This window comes from Rhinopithecus roxellana, chromosome 10 (assembly GCF_007565055.1).
Source record: "Rhinopithecus roxellana isolate Shanxi Qingling chromosome 10, ASM756505v1, whole genome shotgun sequence".
In the NCBI taxonomy this organism is placed as follows: domain Eukaryota; kingdom Metazoa; phylum Chordata; class Mammalia; order Primates; family Cercopithecidae; genus Rhinopithecus; species Rhinopithecus roxellana.
Genome location: NC_044558.1, coordinates 88136144 through 88162694, shown reverse-complemented (window position 1 = coordinate 88162694; position 26551 = coordinate 88136144). Strand labels below are relative to the sequence as shown.

Sequence of the window (26551 nt, the reverse complement as noted above, 5' to 3'; positions counted from 1 at the left end):
TCAAGCTGGTGATCTCTGAAATACTTGCTCATAATTATATCCTGCCAATATCCTGCCTGTTGTACAAACTCCCGAAGCTTCCAGGAACTTGGCAGCAGCTGCGACATCAGCACTCATCATTTCCCCACTTTTTAAAGGTCTGGGTAAATTAGTGCAATGGTGGCTCAAACCAGCCATGGCTTACTTCACACTTTTATCTCCTCATCACTTGTGGCTGCAGCCATGTTGCAAAAAAATAGAACATTTTTAGGTAAAACATATTTTGATGCAAGAACATAGGAGAGCAGAATGCACAGGGCAAGAGGGAAACCCAAGATGTGCTTGGTTTTGCTGTGTTATTGGACATTTTCACTTGGATTTTGATGTGTACGAATCCCAGTGAAAAGACCCACTAACATGGCAAAACTCAATTGAGGAGTGCGTGGCTTATTTAAGCAAAAATTAGTAAAGTGACTGCTTATATAAAAAGAAGTAGGTACCAGCATGTCTGGCCAGCTACTACAGGCAGGAGGAAAGAGGACTCGTATAAAGGCCATGAAAACACCACTGAAATACACTGGAAATCTTGTGCTGGTTAACTCAGGCTTCCAAACACCATGTCTTACCTTACTAGGGGAATGATCATGGGTCTCACTCCTACAGAAGTGGGCAGTGACCTCAACCGGAACGTATAAAATGTTTTTAGCTAGTAAAGACCCACCTCTATTATAAGGTGACCAACCTAGGCCTGACCGAAGGGTGTCTAGGCACTTGGGACTTTCAGAGCTAAACCTCAGAAAGTCCCAGACAAACTGGGATGGTTGATCACCCCCTAGTATAATAGGGATTATAATGCCTATATCACCCTATAATTATAGAGTAGATAACCCTGTAGTTCACCCTATAACCTGAAATACATGTAAGGACTCACCCTACAAGTTGACTACTTGAGTAATGAGTCCAAGCACAGGTCAAGCAACTGCAAGTTGCCATTCTAAAACTGAATAATGCACAGCATAGTTCCATGGCTTAGGAATGAGTAGCTCTCTACTGTGGGCAGTTTTAACCCCCAGGAGACATTTGGCAATGTCTGCAGATGTTTTTCATGGTCACAACTGGGAGTGAGGAGGGGGTGCTACTGGCATCTAGCAGGTAGAAACTGTAGATGGTGTTAAACATCCTCCAACGACAGGACAGCCCCCACAACATAGAATTATCTGGCCCCAAATGCCAATAGTGCCAAGGTTGAGAAAAACTGAAATAAACCCTTTAACAAGTCTTCCAAGAAGTTGGCTGATTCAGAAAATTCTGAAAGAAGAGCAGAGAACCAGAACTACAGAAAAGGCGAAAATGTGCTAAAATTTTCCAGAACTTCGACGTTGCTTCAACCCATGGAAGCGATTTAGTGGGTCTGTTTCTTTTTATACTTCGCATTCATATAAAGTTGAGTTTTGCAATGAAATAAATGCTGAACAACATATTTAAAGATTCTAATTTGAAAGATTTCTCAAGTCATTATTATTGGGGCATGAACATATTTCATCACATGGAATGAATGTGTTAGCCTCACTGTACATCAGAGAGGTTTAGAAACCTTCCCAGAGTCACACAGTGAGGGAGTGGCAGGGCCAGAACCTGAACTCAGCTCTCTCTGCCTGCAGTCTGTATCCTTGCTGTTGTTTCACTGTCATAAGTTGAGTTTTGTAGAAGCAGATCCTGAAATGAATATTCTTGCAAATGATTTATTGAGGGAGTATGCTCAGAAGAAACCTATTCCAGCTGGGCACGCTGGTTCATGCCTGTAATCCCAGCACTTTGGGAAGCCGAGGCAGGCAGATCACTTGAGGCCAGGAGTTTGAGACCAGCCTGGCCAACTTAGTGAAACCCTGTCTCTACTAAAAATGCAAAAATTGACTGGACCTGGTGGTGGGCACCTGTAATCCCAGCTACTCAGGAGGCAGAGGGGGAAAATTGCTTGAACCCGGGTGTACCAGGCTGCAGTGGGCTGAGATCATGCCTTTGCACTCCATCCTGGGCCACAGAGTGAGACTCTGTCTCAAAAAAGAAAAAAAGAAACCTATTTCATTGTGGAGGAAGCAAGGTCGGGAGTAGCAAGAAGCCAGGCATTGATGCGGTTTCAGGTGAATGCAGTCTCAGCCTGATCCCATGGGGATCTCTGCTGGAAAAACTGTACCATAAAATCTATTCGTCAGCTGGGTGCGGTGGCTCAAGCCTGTAATCCCAGCACTTTGGGAGGCCGAGACGGGCAGATCACGAGGTCAGGAGATCGAGACCATCTTGGTTAACACGGTGAAACCCCGTCTCTACTAAAAAATACAAAAAAAAAAAAACAAACAAACAAACAAAAAACTAGCCGGGCAAGGTGGCGGGCGCCTGTAGTCCCAGCTACTCAGGAGGCTGAGGCAGGAGAATGGCATAAACCCGGGAGGCGGAGCTTGCAGTGAGCTGGACCAGCCACTGCACTCCAGCCTGGGCGACAGAGCGAGACTCCGTCTCAAAAAAAAAAAAAAAATCTATTTGTCTCAAGGTAAGGAGGCTGGGATTTTGCAGCCCCGAAAAAGGTAGTCACTGGCTCTGAACTACCTGGGGAAGGGGGAGGGGTTTAGTCCCAGGTACCTGGGTGACGCAGCTGCAAGGTACTAGCCATTAGCTGCAGCCTCTGTAGCAGCAGCTGGTCAAAGAGATCACTGGAAATATGATCTGAACACAAGACGGAAGTGGGTGAGGTAAGACTATGACCATTGGCCGCTGAGTTTATAATAACATCCTGTCTTCAAAGCAGAGGACTGAGTGCTCCTTGGTCCTAGGGAAGAATAAGCCTCCAGCATCTATGAAGTACTCTGAAATCCCTTAGTTGATCAGACCCTTCGAATCTAAGGCCCTGAGAGCAGATGACTCAGAGAATATCGCAACTCCTAGTATGCGTTCCTCACTCTGCCACCCACAGGAAGGGTGATCTTGACACCAGCATGCTGCTCCCCATGGCCCTGTACTTGGCAAACAACCCACTCTTGGGATAACGAGAGCCTGAGTCCAAGATTGCTTTTCCAGGAGTGGGTCTGGATGGGCACTGAGCAATGCTTCCCACCCCCATCCTGTCCCCTGCCTGGAGCATCAGGTAGCAGCAGCCTGAATCATGGCAATAACTGGCCCCACCCAAGCCAGGCTCAGTCCTGCGGCTGCAAAGCAGAATCTATCTCCGCTCTCCCCCAGTCCCTGCCTGGTACAAACAATTGCAAAATATGCTCAAGGCCTTTAACGTCCCGGTCCAAGCTTTTGCTCAGGCTGTTTCCTCGGCCCAGAGCGCCCTGACTCTGCTTCACCTGGCTAACTCCTCTTCCTTCAAGACGTAGCTTCAAGGTCTTCCAGCAGAGCACCCTGATGTGCATTACTGCATCCGCCTGACTTTGACGCGGCACCACAGCACTTCCACACTTAAAACCAAATACGAATTATCTGGGAGGCTTAGTAAAATGCACGTTTCTAGGCCTTATGCTCACAGCCTGGTCCCGGAAATCTGCAGAGGAGCTCTGGAAGCTGCAATGTTAAGCTTGCACCTTGATCCCAAGATAGGTGGGGCCAGGGCACACCTTGAGAACTGACAGTGACTGTGAGCATCTCCAGGACAAGTGTGTCTTCTTCACCCTCATACTCCGAGTGGCAGCAAAGAATCCCCACACGCTCAGAGATGGCTGAACTATCCAGAACCAAAACATAATCTGAGAAGAGAAAATGGGTAGCGAAAACAAGCATAGGAGACAGCTAAAATGCTACTTATCCACCGGTGGTTCTGGAAGATGTTCCCCTCTCTTCCACACTCCAGCCCATGAAAAAGAAAGAAAGAAAGAAAGAAAGCATCTCCGTTCAAACTCTCGTCTTCTAGAGCAGGTGTCACCCAAATCATGCTGTGCATTTTCCCGCAAGAAATGCAGATAGCGGTAGAGAGGTCTCCAAGGAACCAGATCTCAGCTCTGCAGAAACTTGTGGAAGGACCCCGAGAAGGGGGAAGAATGCAGATAACACATGATTGAAGGCTGGGAAACCCATCAGCATCTTACTGCAAAAGCAAACTTCTGCCAGCTGAATCCAGTTATCAGACAATATGTGAATTGTGCTGACATTCTACTCTCAGAGCTAAACTCCATTCCGCTCTCACGAACCTATTAGATGAAAACGCCTCAATTTAGATAACTGCAAATTGCTTTCTGAGTCTTAATTTCCTATTAGTTCATTAATCTCTCTATTCAGAATGCCAACAAGACAGCTAATGATAATTCCGGAGGAAGTGGGCATGAAATCGGAGCAGGAGGGAAGGGGGTTAGACATGAAGGAGATGTTTCTGGCTTCCTGGGTGGAGGGGTACCCCAAAGTTAATTCATAAAGTTAGTAATATAGCATTAGCTTACATTAATTAAACACTTCTAATGGACTGGGTACTAGGATGAACATGTCATTGAACAATTACCTTGTTTTGTTGTCGTTGTTGTTGTTGTTAAGCAGTCTAGTAAGGTGGATATTATTATCCCCATTCTACAAAAAAAAACCCTGAGGCTCCAAGGGGCCACACAACCAGCTGGCAGCAGAGTCAGGTTCAAATACAGGCATGTCTGACCTACAGCTTGTGTTCCTAATCACACGTTATCTTTTTTTTTTTTTTTTTTTTTTTTTTTTTTTTTTTTTTTGAGATAGGGTCTCACTGTGTCACCCAGGCTGGAGTGCAGTAGTGCAATCTCGGCTCACTGCAACCTCCACCTCCTATGTTCAAGTGATTCTCCTGCCTCAGCCTCCCGAGTAGCTGGGATTACAGGCACCCACCACCAAACTTGGCTAATTTTTTGTAGTTTTAGTGGAGACGGGGTTTCACCATGTTGGCCAGGCTGGTCTCGAACTCCTGACCTCAAATGATCTGCCTGCCTCAGCCTCCCAAAGTTCTGGGATTATAGGCATGAGCCACCATGCCTGGCTCCTAATCACAAGTTATCTTTTAGGCTCATCACTCCAATATTTACTGGATGAATTTGCTGGGCAGATGATGATGAAAAAGATTCCTATCTATAGAGTGCAGCTAAGGCGTGTAAGAACAGAAGAGCCTGAAACACCATCAGCAAAGACTTACACGAACATCTTGCATTATAAAATGTCCAGCTCGACAATACAGTTTGAATTTGTTTTTTAAACTAGTACTTCTAATGTAGAGCGGTGGTTTGCAAACCGGGGTCCGAGGGCCAGCAGCCTCAGCGTGGCCTGGGAACTTGATAGAAATAGACATTGTGGGAGTCTGCCCCAGAGGCATTGAACTTGAGAGTCTAGAAGTGGAGCCCAGAAAGCTGTTTTTTAAATAAGCCCTCCAGGGGATTCTTGTGAACACTCAAGTTTGAGAACCATCATCTAGAAAATGAAAAGTAGCTCAGGAAAGAAATTTGGAGATCACCTAGAGAAGCGTTTCTCAAACGTTAATGTGCAAAAGAATCACCAGGACTGATTAGCCTGCTTTCGTGCTGCTGATAAAGACTTACCTGAGACTGGGTAATTTATAAAGAAAAAGAGGTTTAATGGAGTCACAGTTCCATGTGGCTGGGGAGGCCTCACAATCATGGTGGAAGCCCAAAGGTGGTGACAAGAGAGAATGAAAGTCAAGCGAAAGGGGTTTCCCCTTATAAAAGCATCAGATCTCTTGAGACTTAACTCACTACCATAAAAACAGTATGCGGGAAACGGCCCCCATGATTCAATTATCTCCCACTGGGTCCCTCCCACAACACGTGGGAACTATGGGAGCTACAATTCAAGATGAGATTTGGGTGGCAACACAGCCAAACCATATCAAGGACCATCTTAAATGCAAATTCTAATTCGGCAGGTCTGGAGTGGGCCCCGAGAATGTACATTTCCAGCCAGGTGCCAGGTGACGCTCATGGTGCTGGTCCAGGGACCATGTGCAGAATAGCATGAGGCCAATCCAATCCCTGTCACCCAGGGAGTTTCTGGCAGTAACAGAACTGGATTTGCTCTGGGTAAAAAAAAAAAAAAAAAAAAAAAAAAAAAAATTCATTCCCTTCAGGGAAGGTTCAAATCCAGGCTTCTGGAGGGGCTTTCAGAGGACAGGAAATGACCCAGATCACATACTACTATTTTTGCAAAGTTCTCACTCAGGTATGAGACCATCCTTGAACACTTTAATTGAAGTTGCAGCCCTCATTCTGACCCTTCTCTGCTTTGTCCATCTTCTTAGCATTTTGCATCACCTTATCATATGACCTAATTTACTAATTTACTTTGTTTACTGTCTGCCCAACTCCTGCCCATGCCCCAGCATAGAAACTAGGGAAGGGATTTTGTCTCTTTTACTCACTGTGGTTTCCCCAGTGCCTAGAATTGTGCATAGTCTATAGCAGGTGCCCAAAAAGTATTAGTTGAATAAGTGAACAAATGGTTCCGCTCATTTTCTGCCTCCTCATCCTTGGTGTCACCTCTCTGAAATGTCACCTGTCACCACTCTTTATGTGTACACTTTCATTTTATTGACACTCCATTTCCATAGGTGTGTCTCCTCTAAACCCCTTGACAGTGGGGTCTGTTCATTTCCCATTTCTATCCCTCATCCAACCCTTTTATCAGCTCATAAGTGCATCCAAAATTCTGCCAATCTTTGAAAACACATACAAGTAACCCTCTATCCTCACTATAACTAATGTGAAAACTGCAGGAATTTATTGTAGAACATGTCTCAACTTCAACTGGTGATATTAGCAATGCCTGCTCATAATTATGTACTGGAGATTGCTCTCAATTCTGTTGTAGTTTCTGCAAGCACTATGTCAAAACTCCTGAAGCATGTCAGATCTTCGTGTTTTGAATTTTTGGTTTTGAATTTTGCCTCTTATATGCCAGGAGTCATTTCTGCACAAGATGGAATAGGGAAGAATGTGATAAAACATTGCAATCTGGAGCATGGACATTTCATTGACTCCTTCCAACAGCCCTGTGGCGGGCGCTACTGTCACACTTGCGTTGTAGAGAGATGCTGAGCCCCATGATGGCACACCTCTGCTTAAGCTCATGCAAGAGTTTAGTAATGGAGCTGGGACCCAAACTCAGTTCTGACTGCTTTCCAAGTCTGTGTTCTTGCAGCCTGCCCCCTGATCCCATCCCTATCCTTCCCACAACCTCCTCTCCCAACCCTTGGCAGGGTCTAAGGCTTTGCTCATGACTTTTAGACCAGAGAGCACTAGCAAAGGCTACTTCTGAGTTCTGCGTCTAGTGCTGAAAATGAAAACGGCTTGGGAAGTGGTCAGCCTTGCTACCCCAGCTGCATCCCTGTCACCTAATTACCTTCAAAGCTTCCACACGGCAGGTATGAGGATGTAAGAGTCGCCACTACCTCCTCGGAATGTGGTAGGACTAGATACAGATGAGACGGGTCTTCAGAGCTGCTGGTGTACGGAGAAAATCAGCCAGCCTGGGGGCCAGACCTAAAGGCCTAGCCTTATGCCTTGTGTTGTCAGAAAGACCACCTGAGAGCCTAGGTTCACAGAGGACCAAGGCAAGGAAGGTGGCCTTGAAGTACTAATGCTTGGTCATTATTGCCCCTGCTTCCCCTTAAATTTTTTTTTTTTTTTTTTTTTTTTTTTTTTTGAGACAGGGTCTTTCTCTTTCTCTGTTCCCTAGTCTAGAGTGCAGTGGTGCAATCACAGCTCATTGCAACCTCAAGCTCCTAGGCTCAAGTGATCCTCCTGCCCCAGCCTCCCAAGTAGTTAGGATCACAAATATGTGCCATCACTCCTGGCTAATTTTTTACCTTAATTTATTTTGTAGAGACAGGGTCTAGTTCTGTTGCCCAGGCTGGTCTTGAACTCCTGTCCTCAAGTAATCTTCCTGCCTCAGCCTCCAGAGTGGCTAGGACAACAGGCATGTACCATCATGCCTGACTAATTTTTTTTTATTTTTGCGTGTGTGTGGATGGGGGTCTCACTATGTTGCCAAAGTTGGTCTCAGACTCTTGGGCTCAACTGATCCTCCTGCCTCAGCCTCCCAAAGTGCTGGAGTTACAGGCATAAGACTCTGCATCTGGCCTGTGCTTCCCTTTATACCACGGGGCTTACGGCTTCCCACAACTCCAGGAGGAAAGGATGCTCAACCTTACCTTCATTACTCAGGTGAGACTGCCAGGTGGAGGGTATGGACAGGGGTGGAGCAGAGTGGGGAGAGTGAGAGCTTGCCCTTGCCACTATCTCACTTCTATCTTGGGGCAGGGATGTGGGGAGGCCTGAAAGGGCCTAAATGAGAGGCCTCTGCCTGGACTAGACAAGGAAGAGCAAGCCTAGAGCAGAAAGAGGAATTCTCAGAATCTTTTAAACTAAATGACTTCTATAAAGCAAACAGATGCATGTTCATTTGTAATTATTACATAAAGTTGACTGTTATGACTATTTTATAGTGTTGGACCTGAAGGGGTATGTAATACATGTTTACAAAAGGAGAGAGAGGGAGAGATTGAGGCCTGACAGCAAAGCATCGCAATTTCTTACAAAGGACTGGACTGAGCCAGGCACTGTGTTATGTCCTCAAGTGTGCAGATTTATCAAAAGCTCATTGCCACCCAAGGCAGGCATGATAATTATATTAGTCTGTTTTTATGCTGCTGATAAAGACATCCCCATGACTGGGTAATTTATAAAGAAAAAGAGGTTGAATGGACTCACAGTTCCACGTGGCCAGGGAGGCCTCACAATCATGGTGGAAGGCAAAAGGCACTTCTTACATGGCAGTGGCAAGAGAGAATGAGAAAAAAAACAAGCAAAAGGGGTTTCCCCTTATAAAACCATCAGATCCCGTGAGACTTATTCACGACCACAAGGACAGTATGGGGGAAACCGCCCCCATGATTCAATTATCTCCCACCGAGTCCCTCCCATAACATGTGGGAATTGTGGGAGCTACCATTCAAGATGAAATTTTGGTGGTGACACAGCCAAATCATATCAATTATTATTCCTTTCACACAGATGAAAATACTAGGGACAGAAAAGTGAAGTGACTTGCCCAAGGTCAGGCAGCTGACAAGTGGCAGCACCAGGATTTGAAACCAGAGCCCATATCCAGTGTCTCAGTTTTCTTCTTCCTCCCTACCTTTTGTCAGCCATGACCTTGAATGGGTGTGAGGAAGAGAAAGGAAGCTGGGGGAGGCAGAGCTTGGGTGGTCTGGCTTTCTTATCAAAATTCCAGACCGATGTGATACTACAGAAAGTGAGCAGAAAAGGAGTTAGGGATCTGGGTTCAGGTCCTGACTGTCACTTCTTCACAGTGACTTTTCATTGCTAGACTCAGCCTTCACATCTGTAAAATGGGGAGAATTACAATGCTAGTTCAAAAAGGTACCATGAGGAGAAAGAAAAAGCAGAGACAGACTTGGGAGCTAGGCGCAGTGGCTCCCGCCTGCAATCCCAACACTTTGGGAGCCCGATGGGGGAGGATCACTTGAGGTCAGGAGTTTAAGAGCAGCCTGGCCAACATGGTAAAACCCTGTCTCTACTAACATTACAAAAAAGAAAGCCAACATGGTGGCACAGGCCTGTAGTCCCAGCTACTCAGGAGACTGAGGCAGGAGAATTGGTTGAACCTGGGAGGCGGAGGTTGCAGTGAGCCAAGATCACACCACTGCACTCCACCCTGGGTGACAGAGCAAGACTCCACCTCAAAAAAAAAAAAAAAAAAAAAAGAGACAGAGAAAGAGAAAAGGATTTGGCAAATTCTAACTCAGGATCAGCAAATTACAGCTGAGGGCCACAGCCAGCCTGCAGTCTGTTTTTGCAAATAAAGTTTTATTGGAATAAATGAAGTTGTCAAGACTGTTTCTGTTTCTGTATTGTTTACAGCTGCTTATGGTCTGCAAAGCCTAAAATATTTGCTATCTGGCCAACTTGAGAAAGTGTGCCAACCCCTGGCCTTAGATGCTATGAAAACGAGAAGTACCACTGTGCCTCAGCACACAGCATTAGGCATTTCCAGCATCTTCCATCAGCTCTGGTTCTTATTCAGAATTGCCCTCCCGTGACCCCCTACCGAAATGTAGAGGTGCATTTCAAATCTATTTCTGAAAAACAAAGCAAACAACTCTCCCAAGAGTGAAGAAATCAAACTCCCAAAGGCTGTTTCAGTGACCTGCATATAGTTCTAGCTGACATTGGGTGCTGGAAAAAGTCGCCACAGGGCACAGTCACTTACTTGCAGTTTTTACATTTGAGACCAAAAAGCATCCCTTTCCCACAGACTGTGCATGTCTGAGACATCCAGTACTTGGTGGAAAACCTGTGGAAAAGAGACAGAAAATGTTCAAGGTTAAGGAAACGGCAACTGACCTATCTCTAGAGGGATGAAGCACTTGAAGAGCAAGCACACCAACCCTGGATTCCAGTCCTGTTTCTTCCGAGCTGTGTGACTTATTCAAGTTGCTTAAACCACTGGAACCTCTGTTTCCCCATCTGTAAAGTCCAGATAATAGTAGTATTGACCTCGTAGGTTACTGGGGAGATTAAATGAGGTCAGTCAGGCATGTCAAGGGCTCCGTACAGTGCCTGGTACATAGTAAGCACTCAGTAAATTGGGTTGTGACTGTACTATTACCTTGAACATTCATAAGGGTCATTCATTTGTTCAACAAATATTGCCTGGTGGCCTACTATATGCCAAGGTCAGTACTGGGACAGAGCAATGGATAGGGCTGGAACTGCCTGCAGAAAGCTACAAAGCAAGGTGGAGCCTCCTGGGGGACCCCCTGAACCATCTCCCACCAGTTGCTAGTCGCACCACCTGGGGAGTATCAAAGGGAGCCCTCCCCTCCCAAAAGACCTGAGAACCCAAACTTCAGTGGCAGAGAAGAGTCTTTGAAAGTGAAAGCCATTTCAGACCATCAGCTCAACTTGCTCTCCAACCCCATCCACTTGCTGCAAACATGGGCAGTTTGGAGGTCTCCCATGTACAGCTATAAACCAACTGGAGCAGAGGTGCATTCGATTAACTTCCTGGGCACATCTCCCCTCAATATTGCCAGGGTGCTTTCTTCCCCAAGAGATAGGAGGCAGCGGCAGGACTGGGCCCAAGAAAAGTACTGAAGGTTGCCAGGTCACAGTTAATTTTAATTTTCAATTTGTGTCACCGTCAGCAGGAGTTGTATCTAATCTCCACTGCCTCAGAGTGTCAAAAGAGAAATCGGAAGTGATTATATAACTTGGAGTCGGAGAATTTCGAGGGAAAGGTTGCATCCCTCTGTTGGACCGTTTTGCCTGATTTGGGTCAGTCACTCTCCAAACAAAATAAGCCACAGCCCAAAGCCTCCAAATCGAAACAAATAGCAATATTCTGAGCAAAGACGCTTACTGCCAAGAAAACTCTCCCTCTCTGGTTTTGGATTTGTGAGTTGGTAAAGCCCTTTCTTTCCCTTCGGCAGAGCCAGTGAGTTTAGCAGACTCTGTTTTGCAGAATTTGGCAGCTTCGGGGAATGGCAGTGAAGGAGCGTGTATTTCACTCATCAGCCAGCCACACAGGAATGGCGGGCAGGCGTCAGAAGCAATGGGTGACAGTTTTTTCTCCTTTCCAGCCCTCTCTTGCTCTTGGGATCAGCTCTGCCTCTTCCCCAGCTCTGGCTGAAGTGACTTTGATGGCAGCAGATGGGATTTTAATTTCATTTCTTCACCAAGGCTGGGGTGAGTCCAGTTCTCTCTACCTCCTGGCATTAAGCCCAGGGAGAAACACAGGGAGAGTCTGAAGAGTAGTAGGTCATCCCAAGTCTCAGCTCCTCTGGGAAGACATTCCTACAATTAACAGGTTGTCTCCCTTCTCTGGGCATCAGCTTTTGAATCTTAGGGACTACCAGAGAGCCTGGGGGCTGGGCGATCTAAGGGGTGGGGCTGAACCAGGGGTATGGCCAATCCAGGAGCCGAGCTGAGCCAGAGGAGTGGCTGACCCAGGGGTGTGGCCGAGCCAAGGGCGTGGCTGAGCCAGGGGCGTAGCCAATCCAAGAATGGGGATGAGCCAGGGGCAGGGCCAGTCCAGGGAACGTGGTCGATCAAGGGGCGTGGCTAATCCAGGGGTGGAGCAGAGCCAGAGAGCAGTGAGGAGGAAAATACAAAAAAGGCCCTCGTCTTTGATGCCCTTCTCTCTGCAGCTCAAGGCCTGACCATTCACGTGCCTATCACACACTTCTCACTGCTTCCTCCAAAGTTTTCTCATTTAAGCCTTAACAACTATCCTGTCAACACACTTCTTTCAAAAACTGTTGACGAGATGCCATTCCGTGAGTCCCCATCATGAGAATGCTCATCTCCACCATAGCCCCAGCTATGGTGATGCATCTGGCCCTGCTATCACCCCACCTTGTCACCCTGATCTCTCCATACTGTCGTGGTCTGTTAACTATCTGACCCTGCCCTAGAGCACAAGCTCCCCAAGGGAACAGGCCTTATGTCTTGGTCAGGGCTGTAACCGTGGTGCAAGTGGAAAGAATCCATGAATGAGTGAACAGGTCCCCCAGCGAGTTCACAGAGGCCCTGGTGCTAGGAAAACTCAGCAGGGTGTCAAAAGAACACAAAGTACTGAGGCTAATTAGCTTTTCGACCTATTGCTTAATCTCCCAGGGCCTCAGTTTGCCTATCTGTCCAATGGCCATGAGCACACTTGCCCCGCTCACCCTGCTAAGTTTGTGAGGAGACTGGAACTACCAAGACGAAATGGGGAAAGCTAAATCCAGGGAGTTAAAGGACTTCTTATAAGGGATGCCTGGTATATGCAAACACCCCTCCCCAAAAGGGCAGGTATAGCCCTGGAGAGGACCACCTGTTCCATGCACCCAGCAGGGCTAGAGCTCTGGACTGACCTCCACCACACCAGAGAATGGACACCTGCAATCTTGTGTATTCTGGGTGAGGAGACCAAAAATTAGGACATAAAGCATTAATTTAAGAATGATACTGTTTATTAAGTGTTTGTTATGTGCCAGGCCCCATGCTAAGTACTTTACATATATTATCTCATTTAATCTGCACAGTCACCCTATAGGTAGGCAGAATTATCTAAGGAAAAAATTGAGGCCTCAGAAAGGTTAAGTAACTTCCTCAAGGTTGCAAAGCTATACTAGCTAGGATTGGAACACGGGTCAGTCTGATTCCAAAGCCCTGGCTTTTAACTGCTATATGCTAATTTTATAAGGGTCAGATTAGTAGGAAGCAGATGTCTCAGTCCCCTGGTTGCCACTTTAAAGTTTAGCCTAGCAGAGGAGAAAGGGACATGGTGATGTAGGTGCTGGAGCTCAATAGCCCAGCCTTCTCTCACCCCAGGGCAGGGGCCAGAGCCCCCACCCCTCACAGGGCTGTGAAGTAGGCACCAGTGCACACAGGAATCCAGCCTACCTGTGCTTGATGGAGTTGCCGAGGTCTCTGCGAGGGATCTGCGGGGACCAACGTGGCACAGACAGTGTGTCTACAGAGAAAAGAGAACAACCTGTTACACAAAGGGTCAGAGACTGGGGTGGGCTCTGGCAAGCCCTGGAAGGAAAAGGGGGGGCTCGTCACCCTCAGGAAGGACACCAGTTGCCATCACTTGCTAAACCAAAGCCAAGTGGAACACTGGTTTAGCTTGTTACCTCAACTCATGCAAGGTCCCCTGGGCTGGGCTGCCAGGGGATGCCTTAAATGAAGCCAGCTGTGGAATGAATAAGAGGGAGTATCACTTCCATTTACGGAGTGCTTGGTGTGGGCCAAGCATGTGCTAAGTGATTCACATGCCTTAGCTTGCTACATTCTCCAAATGACCCCAAGAATAGGGGTTGCTAGCATCTTCACCTTACAGAAGAAAAAACTAAGGGTTGGAGAGATGAAGTCGCTTGCTCTAGGTCATATACCTTAGAGGCTGCACAGCAGCTGTGATTTCAGGTTCGAGGAAACTGAAATGAACACATGCCCTTGCATGAAAGTTAGAGTGCAGTGGATTCCCAGTGGCAGCCAGGCACGTGACGCTTTTCTCATTTCTGCCATGCCCCTGTACAACTGCCAAGTTATTTATTTAACATTTTAGGCTGACTCCAATATTTTTGGCTAAATACACTTATTTCAAAAGCAAACCCTATGCAGAAAGCCATATCAATTTCTATACATTATAGATAATTATTTTAATAATGTCCAACCATGCACCACCTAAAGTTATGCAAGAGTAAGTAGGTGGATGGATGAGTGAATAGATAGGTAGGATGGATAGGATGGATGGATAGGCAGGTGGGTGAGTGGATGGATGGATGGATAGGCAGGTGGGTGAGTGGATGGATGGATGGATAGGTGGGTGGGTGAGTGGATGGATGGATGGATAGGTGGGTGGGTGAGTGGATGAATGGATGGATAGGAGGGTGGGTAAGTGGGTGGATGGATGAATAGATGGATAGATGGGTGGGTGGGTGGGTGGATGGATGGAGGGATGGATGGACGGACGGGTGAATGGAATGATGGATAGGTGAGTGGATGAATGGATGGATAGGAGGGTGGGTAAGTGGGTGGATGGATGAATAGATGGATAGATGGGTGGGTGGATGGATGGATGGATGGAGGGATGGATGGACGGACGGGTGAATGGAATGATGGATAGGTGAGTGGATAGACAGGTGGGTGGGTGGGTGGATGTATGATGAATGGGAATGAGGAAGAAACAAAACAAAATCAAACTTCAGATGAGATGCCTGTCCCCATCTGGTCTTTTCTTTCACCCCTTAGGCGAAATCTCAATGAACTGTACTATCACTCCATTACAGACTGAGTTCTGGTTCTCCCACAGACCCTGTGCACCAGGTCCCACCTCCGCCCTACTCCCCATTGCCCACACCATCCTTCTGGCAGAGCCTGCAGGCCCCAGAGAGCTGTAAAACAATGGCAACCAGTGTTGCCTGTGGAATCTCCACCAGACAGGGAGAGAAGCAGCAAGTGCCTGACCCTACACGCCAGTTCTCATTTCTCAGGCCAGATGGATGGAGCCGGCTCCCTGTGTTTGGAGCTGCAAATGCATGCCTCATTTTTCTTTTTTTTTTTTTTTTTTTTGAGACAGAGTCTTGCTCTGCCGCCCAGGCTGGAGTGCAGTAGCCGGATCTCAGCTCACTGCAAGTTCCTCATTTTTCACAGCAATTGTTATGGAGTGGCACTCTCTTTGGGGAGCCGGGCATGTCAGAACCTATCACAGAGCATTTAACCCCCAACCTACTTGCTCCTCTATTCTGTCTGACACCGTCGGCAGCCATCTGAAAGCTGTTTCCAGAAATCCCAATTCTGCCCTTGTAAAGCTGGGATCCTTTATGAGAGAGCTAATGATTTCCCAAGCTCCAAAGGGCAGAGAAAACCTAGGAGGGAGAGAGCATGATGTATCAATCAGAATTACAGCCTGTGGGATTCCTTTGGTTTAAGTAAAAACTAAATGTCATCAACCTCAAGCCCATTATACTACTTGTTTCCATTTCTGAGGGAAATAGAAAAGATAAGAGGAAAAAAATTTTTAAGAGAGCATTTTTCTATTTCTATCTCTTTTGGGGACTGAAGTCAGACATGGGAGGAGGGATTCCACCATTAACTCCCTCAGGTGCTTTCTTCAGTGCCAGGGATGGGTGGGAATGGGAGGACTGCGCCGGAGAGGAAGGGTCAGCGTCCTCACCAGGAAATCTACAAAACTAGGAGTGCTAAATGGGTTTCATTTCAGGGGCCACTAGTAGTGGCTGCCCAAAGAAGTGTGTTAAAATGGATTCTGAGGCTCAATAGGAAAGGGCACTGAAACGGATTCGCAATGTCTGCCACGAGTGAAGAATAAGATTGTACCAACAGGTCCGCCTATATTTTCCACCTCTGCAAGAGCAGGAACCACATCTCATCTTTCCATCACCACCTCAAAGCATAGTGCCTGAAGCAAAGTACTTAATACATGTTTGCTGAATCCAAGATTATTATAATAAAAACACCGAGTTTATTGATTACTCAGTAGGTGCTAGGCATTATGCTATGCATTTTATACCTGGAAGCTATTCCTCTGTGCGGTCAGGCTATCATTATTCCCACTGTGCAAAGGAAGACAAAAGGATCTAAGAGAAGTGCAGTGACTTGCTAAAGGCCACACAGTCAGGTACCTGCAGATTCTTAATGAGGAACTCTGCAATTGTTTCAAAGTCTTCCAGGAGCCCCTGCACCCCCGTTCTCAACCAGAGGAGTGCTTTTTCCCCCTAGGGGATATCTGGCAATGTCTGGGGACATTTTTGGTTGTTACACTCTGTGTGTGTGTGTGTGTGTGTGTGTGTGTTACCAGCATTTGGTGGAGAGACAGCATGGATACTGTTTAACATCTTATAATGCACAGGGCAGACTCCCATTATAAAGAATTAAACAGCCCAAAATGTCAATAGCACCAAGGTAGAGAATTCCTGATCTAGATGTTTCTCTGTTTCTCTAGCCAACTCCTTCCCTTACTACCACCACCCCTCCACCAAAAATCCCCCAGATGGTGCTTCTGAGGCTCAACTCAGCAGAGAACAAATCCTCTTTTATTATAAGCACATCTCACTATTAGGTTCATAGCCTAATATTCAGTTATTCTCAATTATAGCTCCTTTTCAAAAAATAGATGTAATTAAGTTTAGTAGTTTGGTCTCATTTCCCAATATCTGGTTGAAGGGGTGAATTCTGTCAATTACATTAAGCGGCTGCAGTATCATTAGTCTCAAGCAATAATAACCTCTACACGGCTTCCTTTGTGGGCGTGAAGATTTGAACTTTGAGATCCTTTCTTTGCTTTCTTCATTTGGATTTTATTAAACTTGCCAATGCAAGCCTTAAAGCAATGGAAAACTGTTGAAAGGGAAGGGGAAAAAATATATGAAAATCCAGGCCTTATCATAACAGAGAAGACAAACAACATTTACAGCAATTAAACCAATACAGAAACTGTTTAACAATCAAAGCACCTATTAAGATGTCTCCATAGCTGAACAAAAGCTTCTTTTCTACTCTAATTTTCTGATAACAAGTCATGCAGACACAGAGGCAGAATTTCGTGCATCCCTGGTGCCTACGGTCTCAGGAGTAGAATAATAGACATTTCTCCATAGATATTTTCATTTCTAGTGCACAGAAAGAGAAAGAGGCGGAAGGAGGGAGGTTTCTTCTCCCCTTGCACAGGTCTAGCTATTGATGTCTTCTGAGAAATGCATCTGCCCAGAAGGGGTTTTGCACAGAAGAGGGAAAAGCTAGGAGCCCTGGTCTTTGGAATCATCTCAGCAGTCAGAGGGACAAACAGAAGGCCCAACAGAAGGAACCAACATTAACAAAGCATCCATACCACACAGAGCTGCTTGATGAAAAATCAGGCTCTGACCTGGTGGATTTGAAAGCTCCCTGATGGATGAGCTAGGCACGGGAAAAATACGTGAGGATATACACAGAGATACAGGGAAAAATGGGTGACAATGAAGAGGAGGAGAAGAAAGAAGAAAATAAGATATAAGAAAAATATGGCTGGGTGTGGTGACTCACACCTGTAATCACAATACTTTGGGAGGCCAAGGTGGGAGGATCACCTGAGATCAGGAGTTCGAGACCAGCCTGGCCAACACGGTAAAACCCTGTATCTACTAAAAATACAAAACAAATTATTTTTGTTTATGGCAGGCACCTGTAATCCCAGCTACTCAGGAGGCTGAGGCAGGAGAATCACTTGAACCTGGGAGGCTGAGGTTGCAGTGAGCCAAGGTTGTGCCATTGCACTCCAGCCTGGGCAACAAGAACGAAACTCCGAAAGAAAAAAAAAGAAGAAGAAAGAAAGAAAAGAAGAGGGGAGGGATAGCATTAGGAGATACACCTAATGTAAATGACGAGTTAATGGGTGCAGCATACCAACATGACACATGTATACATAAGTAACAAACCTGCATGTTGTGCACATGTACCCTAGAACTTAAAGTATAAAAATAATAATAAAAAAGAAAAGAAAGAAAGAAGAAAAATAATAGTAGATTTGCTGTCTGTTGTGTTACCATGTGCCAAGCACTACTGTCAAACAGACCCTTGACATACATTATCTCATTAATACAAACACTACAGAGTATACACACACGTAGCATATCAGCCATGATCATTAGTGCCATTTCAACAAGGAAATTAAAAAGTTATCCTGACTGCCCAAAGTAAATGCAAGTAAATGCCAGAATGGGGATTTTTAATTGAGCCATGGCTCAATTAAAGGAAGTGAATTTCATCTCCCTTTCACAGATGGGAATATTGAGGCTTAGAAGCAATATGCAATTGTCTAGAGCTGATAAGTGACTGAGTTGGGATTTAAACTGCAGACAGAAACAAACTGGATGCTTTTAGTCCAGACTTCCCTCCAACACCCTGCTCAACCCATCCTATACTGCCAAGGCCTCCTCTGTCTGGGAAGGACACAGGAGGCCTGGGAGGTGATGTAATAGCATAATAGCATAATGTTCCTGTCCTACTCAAAAGATGACCACGTCCTAATCCCTGGAACCTGGGAGTATGTTATCTTATCCAGCAAAAAGAGATGCTGAAGATGTGATCAAGTTAATTATCTTGAGATGGAGAGGTTACCCTGGATTACACGGGTGGACCCAATGTCACCATAGGCCCGTATAAGACGGAGGGAGGAGGGTGAGAGTCAGAGGTCAGAGAAGGGGAGGTGACAATGAAAGCCGAGGTCAGAGTGATGCAATTGCTGGTTTTGAAGGAGGAGGTGGGACACCAGCCAAGGCACATAGTTAGAAAAGGTGAGAATGGATTCTCCTCTAGAGCTTCCAGAAGGAACCAGCTCTGCCGACACCCTGATCTTAATCCCATTGGCATCCATTTCGGACTTCTGACCCCCAGAACTGTAAGATAATAAATCTGTGTTGTTTTCAGCCACTGAGTTGGTGGCCGTTTGTCACAGCAGCCATGGGAAACTGACACAGCACCTACCTTATTCCAGGCATGGTTTCAAGGGGATATGGTGAACAGGATAACCATGTTTTTTGAGCTTAGAGTCTACAGGGGGAAAGTACAGAAAGTAAATGAGCCAAGAAATAAGAGTCCCTGAGGAAAATGAAACAGTACCGACGCTTGGGGTTGTTTTACGGCAATGGGAGCCCGGATGTGCGTTAGAATGGAAGGCGGACGCTGTGCTGGGCAGTGTGGATTTAAGAGCTCCCTCTGGCGGTCGAGGGGTCGGTTAACTGGAAAAAACAGGGAGGGCCTCCCCACCTCCCTATCCCCGCATCAATGCTCCATCACCCCAACCCCTACCCAGGTCCAGCGCTACAGCCCTAACCCTGACAAGATCATTCCTTCCCAAGGTCATTCTCCCAACCCAGGCCTTTCCCACCGGAGCTGTCATGATCCCACCCACAGCCCCTCATAAAAAATCCACATCCCATCACTCCTCAATGTCCCCGGGAAAAGCAAAGGGGGGGTACTCATTGGCCCCAGAGTTTGTATTATTTTTCAGAAGCTAACAGAGTACTTTTACTATGCTGTGGCATAGACTGACCTTAGAGGAGAGTTTCTGAAGAAATTTTCATGGGATTTGCATTCCCAAACCCAAGCAGGTGAGGATAAAGAGGTAGCCACAGAAAGAAAGCAAAGCCAATTTAAAAAAATTATTCTTTGCAATTTATCTGCTATGGGGACAAATGATACTAGGCTGGGAGATTTTGGGGTTTGGGCCTGGGTCTCATCTGTCACCGTATCCCCAAGTGTCTAGCTCAGGATCTGCTCAAAGAATATTAAATGTATGTTTAATGGACAAATGAATGACGAACAAATGAATGGACTGGTAGTCAAGTCCTGGCTGAAACTGGTGTTTTTCTGGTTAATGAGAAACTTACGTGGCCCTGGGAGATCTTAGATATAACTTTATCAGACTCAGAGCAAATCTGAACTGATTTATCCTCAAAATACTCTGTGTGGTAGGGAAGAAAGTACACATTATAACAATTTCACAGATGGCAAATTGAGGTAGATGTGGGATGTGATCTGCTGTGTGTCTCTGGGCAAGTGACAACCCCATGAGCTTCAATGTCATCAGGCAAAAACTGTGAGTAAATAATAGTGCCCACTGTACCTCACTGTGTTGTTTGAAGACTAAGTAGCATAATGCACAAAGAGTATTCTGTATTCTGAGCATGAGAGCAATGCTCAGACATATTTATTACATGTATCTTGCAGCTATGTCTTCATTTAATCCACACAGTCTTATGAGTTTGTATCCCCAGTTTACAGATAAGGAAAGTAAGGATAACTAAACTGTTCAAAGTCATATAGCTAAAGTTCACCAAATATCGTGAACTCCAGAGTTGAACCCAGTTTCCTATAAAATTAAAGCCTTCTATCCAGCTCCATACTATGTCCCCTTCTGAGATAAATGTAAAAATTATCTTAAAAGCCATGCCAGTCTAGAGTTGAAAAGGACTACAAGAAATAGTTTATTGCAGTCTTTGAATATCTAAACCCTGTTGGATAAATAAGGAGCTACTCTACCCTAAATGTTTCCATGGAGATAAAGACCTCTGAGCACATAATATTATTAAACATAATAGCTAACTTTTATTAAGCACCTACTACACAGCGGGACCTAGATTATGTGATTTAGATGTATTATTTCACTTAGTCTCCATAATTCCCTTTTAGGTGCTAAAGCTCAGATCTGAACCCAAGAGCTCATCCTCAGAAGTAACACAAAGAACTGGAAGTTCCAAACTGCCCTTAAACTTCCAGCCCAGGGACATGACAGACTGAGTGAGAACTCAGCAGAGGTGCTGCATTCAAATCAACTAGCAAATTCATTGAGCCTAAAGGTAACTGAAACTAATAAAACTTAGACCATTAAACTTTTCTTCGGAGTCACAGGCAAATCACCAGCTAAAATCCCACTGATTTATCCAAGGTGCCAACCAATCCTAGATTAAAGCTGCTCATGATGTCATTCACATAGCAGAGGATAACTCTATTTGCTTTAATATGCAGCTCAAATATATCAGATCTGAAAGTATTTTAATCATGTGCAGTTTCTAAAGGTTACAGCTCCATGATGCTTCAGGGCCAAATTGCGTTTCTTCATGGAGTTGGACACAATTTTCTCCCTGAAACAATGACACTCATCTCCCAAGATCCAAACATCATCATCTGGGACCCTTGATGGCTATGGAGGCTTCCATGGAACCCCTTGGCACTGGTGAGTGCACAGACCAGGGTGGGCTTTGGTTTCATGTCATCAGGGAAGAAATAAGGCAGAGAGGACTGACAGTGGTAAGAGATGCTAGGGGTGAGCAAGGATCCCCGATGGAAGGGATCATATACAGGGATTTCACAGAAGTTTCCTGGGACTCCCATGACATTGAGACAAAACAATGGGCAATGGCTAAGCTATTGAGACTATGGCCTCAGTTCCTGTCCATTGCAGGAATGCAAATATTAGGATCAAAGCAATCCATGCATGTGTGGAGTTTAAGTTAGAGACAAGACCTTGAGTGTGGACCTCCTCTGGAGACAGAGTAGCATATTTCTGAACAGGAAGGGCCTCAAGGGCAATCAACTTGCCCAGTGGAGTGTGGGAGAGAGAGCATGGGACTTTGACATGAGCACACCTGTGACAAACACCAGCTCTGCCACTTACGAGCTATGGAATCTTGGTACTCTTACTTTTCTGAGACTCGGTTTCTCCTATAAAAAAAGAGGTCATTGTATCTCCCTCATAAAATTGGTAGGAGGATAAAGTGGGGTGACATAATTGGAACAGTGATCCACTGAGTGTCTGATGTAGTATTGTTATTATTGTTTTTGTCATTGTCATCATCACTCTGCCTCTTGAATTTAACACATCAGTTAGAAAATGACAAATCTCTGTACGGACTATGACTTAGGGCCTGAGTTGGCAAACTTGACCCTCAGGCCAAATTCAACTCACTGCCTAATTTCATAAAGTTCGATTGGCACACAGCCACACCCACTCATTGACATATTGTCTACAACAGCAGTAGTAGTTGTAACAGAGACAGTATGGTCCACCAAACAGAAAAATATTTATTACCTGGCCCTTTAAAGAAAATGAGTGCCAAGTCCTGATTTACAGCTTTGAAACTCATTTTCTTGGCTAATCAGCAGACAGATTTTTTTCCATGGAGCCAGAAGACCAGGGTTCAGGATCCCCTTCTGCCACTTACATGGTAGGAATCCTTAGATAAACAGTCTGTAGTCTCCAAGCCAAAATACATAAAACCACTTGGTGTCACCCCACTGCCCACTTAATCCTAGCACCCTGTGAGGTGCATTGTTTTGATCCCCATTTTGCAGAAGAGAAGAGCCAGACAAGGAGGACTTGCAAGCAGCCCAGTCAAGATGATAGCCCAATGCTGTGTTCTTTCAACCCCTCACTGTCTCTTGGTAGAATAATCCATGAGGGGGCAATGTCTCTATATGCAACTTCTGAAATCTGGGTCAACTCATAGTGGCAGAGGAAAAGAAAAATTAACTCTCTCCTCTCACTGCTTCTGTCTGGATTAAAGAATTTGATTTTCTAGTTGTCACTCTATCAAAGCAGAGAGAAGACCTGGAGGAGTCTTCCTCCAGGGGAAGGAATATGCTGATCCCAGGCAGAAGAGGAAGAAATGCCCCGTGCATCTGATAAAGCACCATGACACAGCTGAGACCTGGGGGAGTCTTCTCTCTAAGTTACAACTGGAGGCAGTGGTGGTGGTCACGGATGAGATAGAGATAGGAGATGCCCTGCTAGGAGTGTCTCCAGGTAGCAGCTGATATTGGTAGGACCGGTGAGTGGTGAAGGCACTGCACCAATGGCAGCAAAGCAGATGAAGGGCTGATATGTGGGGGCTAGAGGTAGGACACTGGAGAGGATGTGAGGGACGACATCACAGGAAAGTTGTCATCACCACTCTCTTCCATCACCCATTCCACCTGGTCCCACCCCTGGTTAAAAAAAAAAAAAAATGGTATAGTGGCTCACGTCTATAATCCCAGCACTTTGGGAGGCAGAAGTGGGTGGATCTCTTGAGGTCAGGGGTTCAAGACCAGCCTCGCCAACATGGCAAAACTCCATCTCTACTAAAAAAAGAATACAAAAGTTAGCTGGGCATGGTGGCTCACGCCTGTAATCCCAGCTACTTGGGAGGTTGAGGCATGAGAATTGCTGGAACTCAGGAGGTGGAGGTTGCAGTGAGCTGTGATTGTGCCACTGGACTCCAGCCTGGGCAATAGAGTGAGATTCTGTCTCAAAATAAATAAATAAATAAATGGTTATACTAAACTAGAAACACCTTCAGGATCTAGTGAGGATATATGAATGTATTCATTCTAATATTCACATATTCACCCTCAGAATCACTTTCCCCCCAACTTTTTTTTTTTTTTTTTTTAGACAGAGTCTCACTCTTTCACCCAGGCTGGAATGCAATGGAGCAATCTCCACTCACTGCAACCTCCGCCTCCCAGGTTCAAGTGATTCTCCTGCCTCAGCCTCCCAAGTAGCTGGGATTACAGGTGCCCACCACCATGCCTGGCTAATTTTTGTATTTTTAGTAGAGACAGGGTTTCACCACATTGGCCAGCTGGTCTTTAACTCCTGACCTCAGGTGATCCTCCCAAAGTGCTGGGATCACAGGCATGAGCCACTGTGCCGGGTCCACTTTCCCCTTTTTGAAAAGACCACCACCACCTCATGTCTGAGTCCTGGCACATAACCGTCAAGCTGGGATCCCCTTAATTTGCCCTAAATCAAATGTAGGGACAGTGATAACATCCCTTCCTCTCCCAATGAGAAATGTGGATCCTAGAGTCATCACCTGTGATTTATTTCAGCCTTTCTCAGATGGCCTCAATTAAGTTTCATTGCCAGTAAGGAAAGAGAAGATGGCTGAGGCATTTAATTACAGTTTCATAATGTGCTCACTGCTGAATTTATTAAAGTGCATCAGGGATTTTTAACTTTGTAACCAAACAATGGGAGACCTGGGTACCACAGGAGTAATGATCTTCCTTGTGTTGATGATGGATGAAGAATCCAAGATGGTAACAGTAGGTCGGGTAGGCATGCAAGTGGCGTGGGGACACTGGTGGCCAATCAGGGGGTGAGGCACAAGACACCGTCCCATGGATCAGAGAGGGGAGTGTCATTAATTATCAATCTTCATTTGAATCTAAAGATGAGACATGTTTGAAAACGTATCTTTCTTCCCTCTCCTGGCCCCACCCCCAAACCTTCCCTTCAAATTTCCCCTTGATATAATTTTACCGCTATGGTCTGGGAAGAGGAAGGGAACATGGTCTAGAAAGAGGAGAGCAGCCCTGAGCATGTGCAGAGGCAGCTTGGAGACCTGGAGAAGCATGGGGCCTGGCTAGCGGTGCAGAGCCATGTCAACCCACGTATATACAGGACTGTCTCCTTGACCCAAAGGAAAATGCTAATTGAAAGAAGTTGGCTTCCCCTGCCTGACTCAGGCTTAAATGAGGACAAAACAAGAGTTGACAGAGACCCCACATTGCCATCACCGCAAATGTCCCTGTGAAGGGAGAATAACAGCCAGCCCTGTGCTCCATCAATTTCCATTGTAAATGGCCTCACATTGAAATAAACCAACAGAAACAGTAGTAGCTTGACAGGTGTGGGGCAGGGGAAGATGGGAGACACTCAGACCACAGCCTGGAATCTGCAAGTTGGGCTTGACATTTAGACCCAGAAACTGGTGAAGACTTGTTTGTGGATTGCATGTTCCCAAATCCTGGCAAATGAGGGGATGCAAACCCCCTCTTTTGCCTGAGTTGGAATGGGCAAAATGGAATTAATTTACAGATGCAGGCCTGAGTCAGAATTCTAGCTCTGTGCTTGTGTGTCCTGTCATCTGACTCTTTCCCTCTGTGCATATCCTCCTCTGTAAAATGGGGGCCATGAAATCCATCCTTCAGGGTTTACCTGAGGATCAGACACTGGGAAATGAAGCAGGTACCTGGCAATAGTAGGTATGCATTAAGAGGCAGATGGCCCCTAGAGCAATTCAGCTGCTTGCTTTTAGCTTTTCTTAGCTGTCTCTCTTCCTGGCTGGAGAAGACAAAATATGGGAAGAGGCTCTTTTGGGAAGGAAGCCATGACCGTAGAGAGAAGCTGTGGTGAGTTATGCAGGGGACAGAACTGTCTAGGTCCTTCTTACCATTTATTCCCCTTCTATCATCCTATTCTCAGAGCGTGTCCACAGCCCTTGCCTGCCCGGGTGTGATGGATGGGTCTTAAGTTCCTCACACACTACATCATCAATTACTTACATATTTATCGCCTTGAACTGAGTTTATGGATCTTAAATCAGAGCCATTCGGAGTTGTCTGAGCTGAAATTCTCCCCTGATGGAAATATGATGTTTCTCATTATGTAGCCACTCTCTAGTTAATGTTCAGTGGAAGTTAATTGTCCACAAAACAAAGGGCTGCTGAGAAGTTCCCCCTACAGAACCATTCTGTGGAATTTACTGCCTGGATGGACTGCTGGGGACACACCAGATAAGCTTGCTGCCAAAGACCCCAGCCAGGCTTTCGGAAACCCAAGACACCAGGCATCATGGGGCTCTGAACTTCAGGCAATAGACTGTCTCTCTCTCTCAGTTTCCTGAGACTTAAAGTGCCATCTGAAGAGATGTCACACTGTCTGTAGTTTGCAGACATGGTGGGGACAGTCTCATGATAAATAATGTACAAGTTCAAGACTGGGTGTCCATATTCCAAAGCCAATCTTTCTGAAGCATCCCCAAGTGAGGCCAGGAAGCCTGCTGAGGCGACAGGGTTGTGACAGGTGCTGATTGCATCCCTGAAAGTGAGACCTCTGAGGCAGGATACCTCTGGCAATAGGGCTATGGTTTATCAGTGAGAGGTGTTATCAGTAGAGGGAGGATACAAAGAGTCCCCATACCCCCAAGAACTTGGTGATAAGGAAGGGATTCCCCCCCAACAAGAGTTAAACCAGCCCAACTCCTAACAAATAAACAAAGTTAACCTAGAGAAACAGCTCTCAACCGTAAGCCCTGTTGACCCCTAGGGGACATTTGGCAATGTGTGCTGACATTTTTGGTTGTCACAACTCGATGGGGAGGAGTCTTACTGGTATCTACTGGGTAGAGACCAGGGATGCTACAAACGAACAGAACAGCTTCCTCCAACAAAACATTGTCCAGCTCCAAATGTCAATAGTGCCTAACTGGAAATCCCTGCCTAGAAAGACAGGAAGGGACCTAGATCTCCATAGCCTGATACAATCCATTAAATGCATGGACAGATCTAAAAACAGGCTCAGTCACCATGAAAGGCGAGGCAGAGCCTGACCCTCCCAGCCCATCCAGAGGCAGAGCTCTTTGGCTCTGGATACATGCGCAAGCTCAGAGCCCATTCCTCTTTCTTCAAAACACCTACCTAGATGTCACCTTATAGCCCAACACAATGACAGGGCCTTTTCGCTACTGAGTCTCCTACAAAGGAGTTTGTTTATTTATTTACTT

General features: G+C 45.9%; 1 protein-coding gene across 1 annotated transcript in view; it reads right to left on the bottom strand.

Moving 5' to 3' along the window:
* Positions 1 to 26551, bottom strand: part of KSR2 (kinase suppressor of ras 2) — a 497941-nt gene that overhangs the window by 99966 nt on the left and 371424 nt on the right. Inside the window, exons 6-7 of the mRNA XM_010368261.2 lie at positions 13404 to 13473; positions 10225 to 10308 (exon numbers count right to left, since the gene is read on the bottom strand). Of these exons, the coding sequence (XP_010366563.2) occupies positions 10225 to 10308; positions 13404 to 13473 (154 nt within the window). The remainder of the gene's footprint in view (positions 1 to 10224; positions 10309 to 13403; positions 13474 to 26551) is intronic.